At 42.4% G+C, this 13,453-nt stretch overlaps 2 protein-coding genes across 3 annotated transcripts in view; both read left to right on the top strand.

The window, feature by feature from the left end:
* The window catches only part of CHMP5 (charged multivesicular body protein 5), a 905,521-nt gene extending 894,949 nt beyond the window's left edge, over positions 1 to 10,572 (top strand). The window contains exon 8 of the mRNA XM_050971840.1: positions 10,376 to 10,572. Coding sequence (XP_050827797.1) covers positions 10,376 to 10,557 — 182 coding nt within the window. The 3' untranslated portion in view covers positions 10,558 to 10,572. The remainder of the gene's footprint in view (positions 1 to 10,375) is intronic.
* The window catches only part of PTPN3 (protein tyrosine phosphatase non-receptor type 3), a 172,752-nt gene that overhangs the window by 15,058 nt on the left and 144,241 nt on the right, over positions 1 to 13,453 (top strand). The window lies entirely within an intron of this gene.

Raw genomic sequence — 13,453 nt, 5'->3', positions numbered from 1 at the left:
AATGAAGTCTATATCACTCCTTAATTTCTAAAGATCAGATATGTCCAAAGGAGGTGAAAATAAACTGAAAACAAGCCAAAAGCAACACACATGCTATTCACATGCTTCTCCACTTAGAGCCGCATTGAAAGACACTTCCATGTGAATTCCTGTGTGTTGAATTATCTTTGGAAGAAGGGCTTATGCAATGCAAGGGTGGAGCCCAGGCAGATATACAAAATGGACAAATGTGCCTGTCAAAGGTTACAGAGAAGTATATTTGGGGAAACAGCTTAAGTTATGTTCTTGCTGAGTAGAATGGCCACTAAAAATCCTCTCTGCATAAAGTTGGTATAACCACTGCTGACTACTCATTCTGCACAGATTATCTTAGTTGTCCCAGAAAAATGCCAGGCTCAGCTGGAAAAGGAGGTGGAACAAAAGCCCAAACTCTGCAGGCTCCTCCAGGGGCCTGGCAGCTGCATAAAGGCTGCTCAGGAACCCGGAGGATGCAGGGACTTTGCCCACACAGCATCCTTGTGTTTAATGTTTTGCTATTTGTGCTGCTGTGGTAACGCGGGTGGGAATGCTACCAGCAGCTGGAGGCGTGCAGCTCCCCGTGCAGGGAGATGGGCTCTGAGGGATAGGGGGAGGCTGGCCTGGGCTAACTCTGCAAGAAAGAGAAACAGTGCTCAGGGAGAAAACAGCAGAAGGAAGTTTAAAATGGACTCAGAATATATCTGCAGTATAGCTCAGCATGCGTGTCACGTCTCAAAGGCTTCATACACACATCTGCATCCCACTGGAGTCCTGGGGCTGGGAAGCTTTCTGACTCTCTTGAGGTTTTTTCCTTCAATTACATCTGTGAGATTTCTCCTGTACTGGATTCCCAAGGGCTAGAGGCTCTACTGCACTGGCCACATGAAGCTGTTGGTACTGAGGTGTCCACTTGTATTTCTCACCATACCATAGCATAACCTTGCCTATGAAAAATTAAAAAAAACCAAACCAAACAAAAAAGCCCACACACCAATCCTGCTATCATATTTTTGGCCCAGTTATGCTGCCAAAGTTGTAATGATGTAATTGAGAACAAAATTTTGTGTGGTGCTTCCTTCCAGAGTGATGGAGTTTGGAGCACTGCAGTCTGCAGGAGACTCTGTCCTTTGCTGCTCATTTAAAAGGAGCAAGGTGTCAAATCCATATCAGATTTTCTGACCTGGGACTTGACTTGACTTAATCACCATCAGCTTTTTTGGGATTTTAATCTTAAATGTCTCAACATTTAAGACTAAAATCCCAAAAAAGCTGATGGGGATTAAGTTTAAAAGCTTATTTGCTCTTCAATTTACCAAGATCTTGAAGCTGATGTCTGTTTATATTCTAAGATGTCCCAGTCTGAGTGGAGTTGAGTGAGTAATTCATGTGTCACTTTGTACATACCCCTAACTAAGCCTCTTGTAGGGACAATTGGTCCCACAAATGTGTTCTAACCATACTTTCAGAGACATATTTCTCACCTTATTATGTGCCGTGGCTCTTGCTTTTTGCTGCCAAAATTCAAAATTCCTGTTCTCTTCCTGAGCACTTCGTAGTAGACTGAGTATTTACTTCAGAGGACTTGGAGATTTTCATTCCCTGTGTGAACAGAGAGTGTCCAAATCTTTTCAGCCTCTTGAGACAAAGCCATGCCAGCAGCAGAGAGGCTGCTCTGGCAACAGGCAGTCCCACTTCAGCCATGCCACCTGCCTGGTGCTGGTTACTCATTCCAAGCAGAGCTGGACAGGCCTGAGTTTTACTTTCCCTGCTGGGACTTTTTTCTTGTCCTACCCATTCAACCACCAGTGGATAAAACACAGAGAACCAAGCAGAGACAAGGGCCAGAAAGCTGGATGCTCTCATGCCAGGTGAGTGTCCTGAGCATGAGGAAACCTGACTCAATTGCCTGATATGCTCTTTCTCTTTATGGAGTAGTGTTTCTTGAAATGTTTCCTGCACAGTTGTGGACGGAGGATGAGGAGCACATCCCTCCAGCCCACTCAGACTGACCTACTTGAGTGCTGCTAAAGGCAGGAGCTTGGGGGGAGGAGGGTGGGCAGGAGCAGCAGCCCCCTTTCCATGCACACTGTGCAGCCAAAGCAAGGAACCAAACTTAGGACATCCAATTCCCAGGTCGCTGCTTCAGCAGCAGGGTCTCCTGTGGTTGTGTGGAAACTGTGGCAAAGAGGGAACATTGAAAAGCTTAAGGCCTGAACAGTTCTCTGAAAGGAAGGAATAAAAAAAGAAAAGGAAAATAAATAAAGGGGGCCAAAAAGCCCAAAAAGTTATATTTTGGAAGGGATCCAGTTTGCAGATCCCGACCAAATGCAAGAATCTCCCTGCAGGTCAGACAGGTAGGTTTGAAGGTTTCTCTCCCCACCCAGCCAGCTTTATTGGCTAGGTCTGTGCAGGTACATGCTAAGCTCCTTGGGGTTGTTATTGCTAGCTCCTAACACTCTTTGTACACTTTATAGATCTATTGCTCAGGATTCAGACTCTGCTCAAAGGCCTGAGATCTTAAATACGGGGTGTTACACCAACTTAGTGCTGAGTCACCAAAGCCCTTTGTTGAATCTGGCCCCAGTGCATTTTTCAGGCTTATTTGCAGAGCAGCAGGTATTATTACTAGGAGTAACTGGGTTAATAACAGGGCTTCCTAGAGAGAAAGCAATTTGTAACACCTCTGATGCTTTGACTGAAACACGTTCATCATCCCCATTCCCAGTTATGTAACAGACAGAAAAATATGCAAAAAATATTCTCCTTGCAGAAATCTCGGTGGTACCTGCTGCCTGTAGGGCCACTGTATCCTGTTTGCTCAGACTTAGATGGTTAAAGTTTCCTGGAACATCCTCAGCAGAATGCCCCTTGAGTTTTGGTAGCTGGACATGGGTTACAAAAATAAATGCAACAAGCACACACACACAGAAAACCCCCAAATGAAACAAACCATTAAAAAAAACCCCAAACATCAAAACAAATGAAAACCCCCCAACAACAACAAAAACCCAGACAAAAAGACATTTATCTTCACTGTGGACAGACCGTTGTTGCAAACTTGAAGCCTGACAGATGTGGTTTTCTGGCAAGTGGGTGAGAAAAAAGCAATATCTGAATCATGTTAGGAGAAGGGTGAGTCTTTTCTTCTTCAGTTTGAGAGAAAAAGATTTGAAAACTTTCAAAGTTGTCCTTAGCAGCTCTACATGCAACATATGGTCCTTCCTGAGCTTTTGACTGTTCCCAATGTGGGACTCTGCCAAATGAAAGTTAAACAAAAGCTACCCTTACAAAAATATTTAGGAAGCCCTGTTTTAGAAGTGACTGCACATGTTGGCTGTGACTCAGAGCACACCCACACACTGGGTAGATAGATTAGCATCTAAACCACTAGGCAAGTTCCAGTTCTTGCTCAGAAGGTCAAAAAAGCCTGGGAAATGTCCATTGCTCCCTTTCTCCTCAAAAAAATTATTTTTTCCAGATTACAAAGTCATTTTGGATGGCACTGAAACAGTGAAGTCAACTGATTTATTGTTGTAAACAATTGTGTTCCAAGTTGGGAACCAATTTTGTAATTTCAGGACAAAAGAATAAAGTAGAGATCAAAAAAAAAAAAAATATAAAAAGGGAAAAGGAAAAAAAAAGCATAATGAAAAGGCCCAACACTCCAAAAGCCAAACAGTTTCATTTAGATTGGTTTCTTTTAACTTTTTTTTTTTTTTTTTTTTGCTGCACAGAAACCAATGGGGTTCATAAAATACTTGCTAGGGAGGTACATTTTAATTGAAGAGACATCTAAAGCCAAAAGTGTTCTTGGTCCTTGATAATGTTTTGTCCAGAATTGGAAAAGGTCAAATCTGATCTAGTTAATTTTCCTTTTGTTATTTTTTTTTAATTTGGTGTTATAATATCAGATCACAACAGCTCAAAATGCTGAGACTGCATCTGCATTTCCACATATGGTAGCTGGCCCATTTCCAAGACCCCTGTGACTGAAGTCCTTGCACCTCCTTTGGTGTTGGGAAGGCAATGGATGCCCACCTTCCCTGACCTTTCTCCCAACCTGAGGAGACACAGGGATGAAGCTGGGGTACAGCTAATAGCACTAGGAGAATTTATGAGGCTAAAAATTAAGTTGTCCTGAAGTTTGAGGTACCTCCTAACCAGGAGAGAATAAAAATTTTCCATAGTGGTGCATGTTTTATGGGTTGTGGCTAAAGACTTTTAGTATAGAAATAGAAGTTGTGGGTTGTCCTGAGGACCAAGGTTTAGTCTGTTCTAGAAATTTCAGACATTCATGCAACCTACAACATAAATAAAAATATTTGCAAAATCAAAGTAAAGAAAATAAACTTCTAGCCATGACAAAAAGTATGTAAACAAGAGAGAGGCAGAAGTAAAGTCAGAACTAAAAGCACTTTACAGGTTTCCAGCCATGGTATCACATCAAATCTGATTGCAAAGGGAAGCTGGCTAGTTAGGTAATCCTTGTGACATCAGGCATTCTAAGATAGCTCCAGGCTTTTTCTGTGCTTCATTCTGTACTTTTACTGTTGTGGCTGAGATAATGAGAAGGAAAATAATGAGAATGGAATAATATGGTGGGAATGGAGAGTGACAGCAGAGTCTGAGTGGAAGAAAATACTTTTTCCTTTTTTTTTTAATGATAATGGGGGAAAGGGTCAGAAAAGCACAATGATGTGAGTTTCAGTAATACAGAAACAGCCTGGAGCTATATTCACTATTGCAGACTTGCCATGGAGGAAATACAACAGATCTACAAGATGTATGGCCATTATTAATATTTCAGCTGTACAGGCAAAGCAGGGATTAGTTAAATCTTTATTAATAGTTAATCCCTTGCAAAACCAGGGGCGGAAATACTAATTTACCTTGATGGCTTGTGGTTTGGATTTCTTTTCCCCCAGTGTGGCTTTTCACTGAGCTGCCTGTTTTTCTCTGTGATTCAGAGACAAATGGCCTTATGAGCCTCCTAGAGCATCCTTTCCCAATGATAAAACCAGCAGGAATGAGAATGAGGGAAAATAAATGGCATGAAGGAGATGGCTTTTCTGTTTTCATTCCTCCCACTGGTGCTGTGTGAGAGGTAGTCCAAAAAAATTGGACAAAAAGCAGCATAAGTGTCTAGAACCAGTGTTTAGTAAAACCTGCTCTTCTTCTGCACTTACAGTGCCATTTCAACAAGTTAGATCTTGTTCCCTCTTCCAGAGTAACCATCATGTGTTCAACAGTGAGGGTGCTCTTGCCAAAATGTTTTTCTTATCAAGATTATTCTTTTGCATGATAAAATATCAAAGACTCTGTATGATTAATCTTTTGAACTTTGCCTGTTAATAAACACAGAATTCTCTCTGGCCTCAGAAATGTTTTCCAGTAACTCTTTTTCTTCAAGTGGAAGTTTTAAAGTTTATCAGAACTATTTGGGACACTATTCTTACTTGCATTTTTCTTCTTTATTGAGAAAAAGAAAACAACCACCTTTCATTACAAATATTTTTCTTTTTTATTCAATTTTATTTTACTTATTAAATTAAAGAGAGCATGCCTTTTCCTCCCTGTCTTCCCTGCAGGTAGGAGCTACAAGCAGCTCATGCACAGCGAAAGCAATACTGGGAAATTTTGCTAGGCTTCACTAGAGAGAAATTATCCAGGGGGAATACAAAAGCATGTTGCTGTAGGGAAGGTGTTGTTCTATCCATGGAGATCACCCTGAGGAGCAGTGAGGGACCATTGCTTCTCTGGAACTGTGGCATTCCCTAGGCATGCTGTGTGACACCACGGTCATGACACAGGACAGGCTGGCAGCACCTGCATCCCTCTTGGTTTGTAACTACCTGAGCTGGCAGGAAGCTACTGACCATTAAGTCTTTTTCAATAGCTAGTAGTCATGGCTTCTGTGACAGAAAAGCCTATGGAAACCATGGATCTGCTCTGCCATTTTGGATTTGGCCTGTGGCACTTGTTCATATGTTGTAGGAGGTTCAGGCAAGTTGTCTTCCTTTTACGTCTCAGCATCACAGTTAGCTGCTTTTCCTTGCTGCTTCCACTTTAGTTTTTTCTTTCTGTGCAATATCAGCTTCCCCTCACTGGTGATCACTGAGGGCTCTGCCCTCTCTGGCCATGAGAGGAGAAGACCTTGGATGAGGACTGATGCCCAGCCTCTCCCCAGGGAGCACAGAAGGGTGGAATGTTGGCTTGGGTTTGCAGGGTGCGGTCTTGGTAGCTGGAGAAGGGGCTACAGCCATGGATTCTGTGAGAAGCTGATAGGAAATTTCCCCATGTTTGATGGAGCCAGTGCCAGGGGACTCCAAAATGGACCCACTGCTGGCCAAGGCTGAGCCTGCCAGCAGCAATGCCAGGACTTCTGGGACAGCATATTTGAGAAGGAGGAAAACTTACTGCACAAAAGCAACTGCAGCCAGAGAGAGGAGTGGGAATATGTGAGCTGAACAGCCCTGCAGCCCCAAGGTCAGTGGAGAGGGAGGGGCAGGAGGTGCTCCAGGTGCTGGAGCAGTGGTTCCCCTGCAAGCTGTGGTGCAGCCCATGGTGAGGCAGCTGTGCTCCTGCAGCTCATGGAGGAGCGCAGTGGAGCAGAAATCCACCTGGAGTGCATGGAGGAGCCCGCACCAGAGCAGGTGCAGGTACCTGAAGGACCCCATGGGAAGCCCAGGCTGGAGCAGAATCTTGACAGAACCTGTGGAGAGAGGTGTCCATGTGGGAGCAGGGTTGCTGTCAGGTCTTGTGACCGTGGGGGACCCACACTGGGGCAGCCTGTTCCTGAAGGACTACCTCCTGTGGGAGGGACTCCTTGGCTTCAATGAGCACTTGGTTTGCAGTTAGAGTCAGTCTTCCACAGATGGCTTTTACCTCCAAAATGCTCCTGGCAGGGAAGTGGGTGGCCAGGCCTTCCCACTGCCTGTGGACTCAGATGAAGGCTGTGAGGGCTCAATCCAAATCTACCTGGAAACAGGGTTTTTGTTTCCTGGTGAACCTCAGGTAACACCTCGCATCAGCCCTGCAGTTTTACTCAGACCACCTTGCTGCTGTGATTCCCTTCAGCTCTCCCCACTGGTATTATGGTATTTATAGCCAAAGTGCTCTGGCCACATCAGGAGAAAGATGAGCAGGTTTCTCCTGATGTGTCTTGTTGAATGACCTTCCTTAGCTTGAGCTCCTTGCCCCCCAGGACAGCATGCAGAAGAATGCTCCTTGCAAAGTGGAAAGTGAGGCCACCACATCTGTTCCCTTGGTCAGACCAGACCTGAGGGAAAACTTGTGGGGAGCTGTCAAGTTGCTACACTGCAGGCATGTCAGGAAAAAGAGTGGGAGAATATACAGGCTCCCAGTGGCAGAATGGACAACTGTTTCCAGCTTCCAGAGGGACAATTAATTGAATACCACTGTCATTTCTGACTTTCTACTATTGGATTTTTTTTCATGCTGTGTAAAGGCACAGCAGCAGCAGCAACTGCCAAACAGCAATCATCTATCCCAACTCCAGCTGGTAATATATAACATATATGTGTAAAGTGAAATATTAATTTTCAGCTCTACAAAAGGAGAGAATTAGGTGTGGTGTCCATAATAGAAAAAAAAAATTAGCAATGTAAACTGTACTCCTACTAACATTGGAGTTAATATGCCATTTTCTTAATTGTACTGGATACCATTAAGCTGGAACTGTTTGTTTTTTTAACAATAACTTTTATTGCTATTGTGGTATTATTGCTTGAATTTTTAATGAGGCCAGTGAAACAGTATTCATCAGTTTAATTTCTCTGAAGCATTTTATCAACTCTAGGATATTAACAAAAAATTATATAAAGAAATATCTGAGACATGAAGCAGAGCACATTAGCAGTAATCAAGTTCATGCTTATCATCTTTACAACCTCATAGGTACATGTGGTTCTTTGTAGGCAAATATAATGACATTCCTGTGCTTTTTCTTTAGTAGGCAATAATCTATCAGCTGACTCATTCTCCCAATTTGATTTTATACCCTCAGATAATCTAATATTGAAAACCTGGAAAGATGCACCAGACTGGTTACTGTGATGAGTAAGCAAACAGCATGCACCTCAGGCCCTCAGTGGAAAGGCAAGGCTGTATTTTAACCTCAGACTCACAATTTGGTATTTTCATACCACATATTTTTTTAAGATTTACACCAAACCTTCTAGCAGATTAAATCTTGCTTAGCCAAGGGAGGAAAACAGGTCTGTGAGATCTTGTGTGAATCAAGTATGCCCCTATATCCACTGAGAGCACGTCATCACTGTAACAAAACTCTTGCAAATTCTTCCTGCTGCCCCCATAGCCGCAGTTCTTCCCTAAACTGGGGAGCAGGTGTTTACAAAACATGAGTGTTGATTCCTACCAGAGTGATAAGGAAGAGAAGGAAAGCTAAAAGCTGAAAGCAGAGAGCATCTATTTGGCAAGTTCTGTGTGCTTGAGGAAAAGACAGCTCTCAAATTGGACTTGTTATACTAACTACTTCCCTTCATATGCTAGCTTACTGCCCCCAAAAGATGTTTGCATCCTTTTCTGCTGTTACTTGTCTGTAAGGAATGAATCTGCTGTATTTTGCACCAGAAAAAATGAGTTAAACAGAAATCTGATTCATGAAACTGGAATCTTGAGAGGAGAAGCTTCCTGGCAAAGGGGACTCCTCTCGTCTCTGCTCTGGTTAGTACTGATGATTCTTCTGGAAAGGAATACTTAATAAATAACAAACTATAGAATATAAAGATAAGTTGGTGTAGGAGATGTTGTCATCACCCTCAGGGCACAGTGGCAGCCCAGCCTGGCTGTGCTAACTGAAACAGGGCAGTTCCTAACCCTGCAGCCCGTGGGATTCAGGGTACATGGAAAATTTGTCTTTATAAGGGCATGGCAAATTCATTCCTTGCTTCTAGTGCCTCTGGAAGATCTGTCTACTGTGTCCAAGATGGGTGTAGTGATTTTCCTGAATCTGAGCCACAGGACATCTGCTGGAGGACTAAAGGGAGGAGAAATTCTGCAAGTAATTCATGGTGGCAGATGATAACAGCTTCCACAGGGCTCTGAGTTGTCTGCTGTGGGAGGGGACCAGGCGAGGCAGGCAGCTGGGGCCCAGCCCAGCTCAGCAGCACCACCTTCAAAACAGCCTGAGCTGCCTTCCTTCTTCACCTCTCCAGGGTTTCATGCCCACACCTGCTGCCCACCATGTGCTCTGCCCACCCCACAGTGGAGGTGCTCATGGCTGGAGACCCCTTGTATGGTGTTCCACACATGGGCAGACCAGGTCATGGCTTGGGCACTCTTCTGAGCCTCCACAAGGCAGGGTCAGGCCACTGGCACTGTGTCATCTTTAGAAATGCTTTGATAATGTCTATTATCTCCAAAAATTGTCCTCTTAAGTTTCTTCCTTGTCTTCAACAAAATGCCTTGGGGCCATGTGTCCTGGGTGGGTGTAGGACCTGTTAAGGAATCCTGATTTCTTTTGGTGTAATCTGCTGTCAGCCAGGGACTCTAAAATGCACAGGGCTGCAGAGGTACCTTGATGTCATTAGCTTAGCAAAAAAAAAAAAAAAAAAAAAAAACAAAAAAAACAAAAAAAAAAAAAAAAAAAAAAAAACCAAAAAAAAAAAAAAAAAAAAAAAAAAAAAACCAAAAAAACCAAAAAAAAAAACCCAAAACCAGGCAGCTGGCTGTGCAGCGGTCACAAAGTGGAAATGACTAGCAGTTTTAAAAGAAAGTCCATCATGTCTGAAAAGTACCTAAGAAAAAAGGGGAAAGGGCACATAAAGCAAACAGGACAAGTGAAAGATACTACTTTCATTTTCTGGTAGTATGCCAATTTGCAATTGCTGGATATTAGCAAGGTGAAAGGTGTGAGTTACAATGACAAAAGAGTCATTAGGCCAATTTTCGACAAATATCCTCAAACTTTGCCTTGTTTCTGATGTAATATAATCTCATTTTAGATCTATGTTTATGTTAAAAGGAGTGAATTAACCCTCTTGGTAATTGCAGACCAGTTTATCCTGCTTTTGCTTACTATGAGGGAATACTGTCATGGGGCAGTTGCTACAGAGCACTCCCTACAGCCTGGCTGGTTTTGTTGCCTTGCACAGGCAATCCCACTATCACCTGGCTCTGGAGTGCCCCCCAATCCCACTGACTTGTACACCCAGGCAGCAAACCTGGCTAAGAACTACTTCCCGTGGAGAGTTTTGTTTTGAAGAGAAACTGTGAGGTGGGAACTCACCAGGAGCTGCTCCAAAATAAAGTCTTGTTTCCTCTGTCAATCATTCAAAGGCTGTTTTTCCAATTTGGGCGGTTTTTTGTATTTTAAATGGCTTTGGGCTTTACACCATGTTTTCCCTCAGGCTTGCAGTGCAACCTGTTTTTTTTAAAACCCTACTTTCAACCCTTCTCAAGTGTGATCTTCATTCTTCCTCTGCCTTGGGCTGTATGAGCCCCCTAGTGCAACCTCTCCTAGTGGGACCCCAGTATTGCCACACCTTCCCTGCCTAGCTCACAGCAAAGCCCAGCTGTGCTTGGAAGTTTAGGGCTGCTCCTATGGAAGATATATAAATGATTAATTAACAACCTGTGAACAATTTTTTAAAAACATGACTGATTCTTCTATTCACAGTCATAATACATTATAAAAAGGGATCAAATGGCTCCAGTGTTCTACCCCTGAATACTTCCTTGAAAGCACCTGTTTGCTCCTTTCAGCCTCAATCTCCATCACTGGCTGGGAGCAATGTTCTGTGTGATGGGGAGGCTTTTTCTTCTCTTTCAGGGCCTGCCTTTTTGCAATTCAAACTTCTCCATAATTCTCACAGATCGTTCAGCCTCAGTAGATTTCTAGATTAAACAACAATATTTTGGACTCTTTTTCTTCTTTTCTTTCTTTTCTCTGTGATCAAATGTGAGAAGAAACATCCTTTTAGATGCCATTCCTAGCTGAAGGCAATTCCTGATTACTTGTCTTTCCTAGTGTTTCTTCAGAGCCTTATCCTTGTCTCTATTTTGCAGTTTCTTGTTCCTTTAAAACTTTTGGATTCGCCTTATGCATTCAGCCAGAGGACCATCACACAGAGAACTTGAGTTCCTGGGACCATCATGAGAAATTCTAGTGCAAATTCTCCCATGTTTAAGAAGATCTATATTTGTTCTTATACCCCTAATGGTCTATTAATAGTGCTTCTTTTCCAACTTCACTCACAAGCCTACTTTTCTGAGACTGTAAGAATTGTAGAACATTCTGACACATTTCGTCAAAACTAGACTCAAAACCTTTTGGGGGTGTGGGAAGAAAGAAGGAGGACAGGCAAGCAGAGACACACTGAGAGAATGATAATGTAATCTTTATTTTCTTAGGACACCAGACCAAAGTGTATCACAACTTTTTTGTCCTCCACAATATTCCAAAATAAAAATTTAGAGAATCTGAATTGAGAATCTGAGTTTGTTTAATGAAAACATTTCAATGAATTTTAAAAAGTGTGATTTTTTTCATTCTTTTTACATCATCTGAAATCTCTCAAGTAGTTTCTTTATTCACTGGCCAAGATTCAAAAAAAACCACTTAAATGAAAAGCAGGGAAATACAAATCTTATGTAAATAACAGGATCAACTCTTTGTTTTCTGATTATGATGACAAAGGCCATAGCTTTTCTCTTCATCTGTATTTTCAATGCAAAACCATTCTGAGTGTTGCTCTTTCTAACCAATGATGCAATTCCAATGTTAGAATGAAAAGCTCCACAGCTTTTTAAGTAGGGGATCATAATACAGGTTTGGGAGTTTTTTCCTTCTTGCTTTCCATTTTTGGACTTTAATCAGCTGGTGAAAATTATACTTTTCCTTCTTATTGGGAATCCAAAGACACCAAGTGAGGACAAATGGAGAAAAAAACGTTCTAAATGTTCCACAGAGGCCAAACAAACAAACAAACAAAAAACCCACAAAAAATCCCCAATCTCCTCCCCCCAAAAACCCAAACCAACCAAAAAAAGTTTTGGAAAGAGTTAAAATCTTTTGTTTAGGAATAAAATTGAGTTTGAAAGTTCACTTTCCATTGCTGCCACATGGCTTTTAAGAGCCAGTGAGAGGAGGGGCCAGCTGTGAGATAAGTCAAGAAACCTCTGAATCAACAGGGATTTGTGGCTTTCCAGCCCTGTATTGCAGAGTCTAAAGCTAAGGTTCAGTGAAGATAAACCCTCAGAGTTACCAGCCCCTTGTTTTTGCAGCACAAGCCTTGGGGATTATTTTTCACTCCATGTGGCAAGGCTGTGCAGGAATCTGACTGAAAAACTCACAAGTAATTACAAGCATTACAAGATGTGGGAGCACCAAAGCCCAGTGAGTATCTTCTCAGGAAGTCTGATTTCCCTGCTCTTTAACAGTTACCTTTTGGAGGACCATTTTAATTCTCAGTAAAACTATTTTGTTGGAAAATCCCATGACCCTGATTTCTGCTGCCTTTATTAGACAGGTTCATTCTGAGACAGAGGAATTTGGGAGCAAAGAGGTTGTAAATGTTGTGGACTTGCAGAGGACAGAGGACTTACTACATAGACATCTTGAGCTTGCACTATAATGGGTGCTGTCCTGCCAGGTGCTGTGACTACATCTTGTGTATTATACAGGTTTAGCCACATTTTTGTGAGCTATCATTAATGCTGAGTTGCAGCATACGCCTTTGGAAGCAGTACAGTCAACACATACCTGCTTACAGGGAGAAACAAAAAAGCCTCAAATTTCCTCTTGGCTGGCTCCTTCCTCCTCCACCCAGCTCGGTTCGTGCCATTCAAAAACAGAAGTTGACATCAAGTCATTTTCTATTGTTGGAAAAACAGTCATAAGAAAACCCACATCCCTTGTTGTAAAGGCATTGGAAGGTTGTGGAACAGGTAAATTTGAGGACTACTTCTTTTTAGATTGTTTGCAAATGTGTCATCTTCATTTTTTTGCCCTCACCTACTATTATTTTAGCAGTGGTAGCAGGAATGGGCACCTTAGCCACTTTCTAATCAAATTAACCATGCCTCCTCCCACTCAGATGTAAGTCTGGTTGGATTTGCCAGCTTGGATTTATGGCCTATGGACATGAGTTCAGAGGCACTTTACCCATTCTCACAGCTTTAGTTGGCTTGTTGCTGAGGTCTAATTCTGTGGTGATACTTTTGCATGGCTGCACAAAGATGGATTAGCTACTTTACCACAAAACCCTGAGATATTTTACTCAGCTGAGATGATTAAACTTGTTTTTAAATGCAGAAATCAGAAGCAGAGAAGATGATAACTGAGATTGGCAGGTTAGCAAGGAGAATGTCTGAAGAATTTGGATTTGGCTCATTTTATTTTCAGGTGAAGTCACATGGGTTTTGAAATAGCTATAGAATAGGCAGGTGTCAA

Source organism: Serinus canaria, chromosome 2 (genome assembly GCF_022539315.1).
Source record: "Serinus canaria isolate serCan28SL12 chromosome 2, serCan2020, whole genome shotgun sequence".
In the NCBI taxonomy this organism is placed as follows: Eukaryota; Metazoa; Chordata; class Aves; order Passeriformes; family Fringillidae; genus Serinus; species Serinus canaria.
The sequence above is the reverse complement of the archived record's forward strand: the minus strand, read 5'-3'. Positions and strand labels throughout refer to the sequence as shown.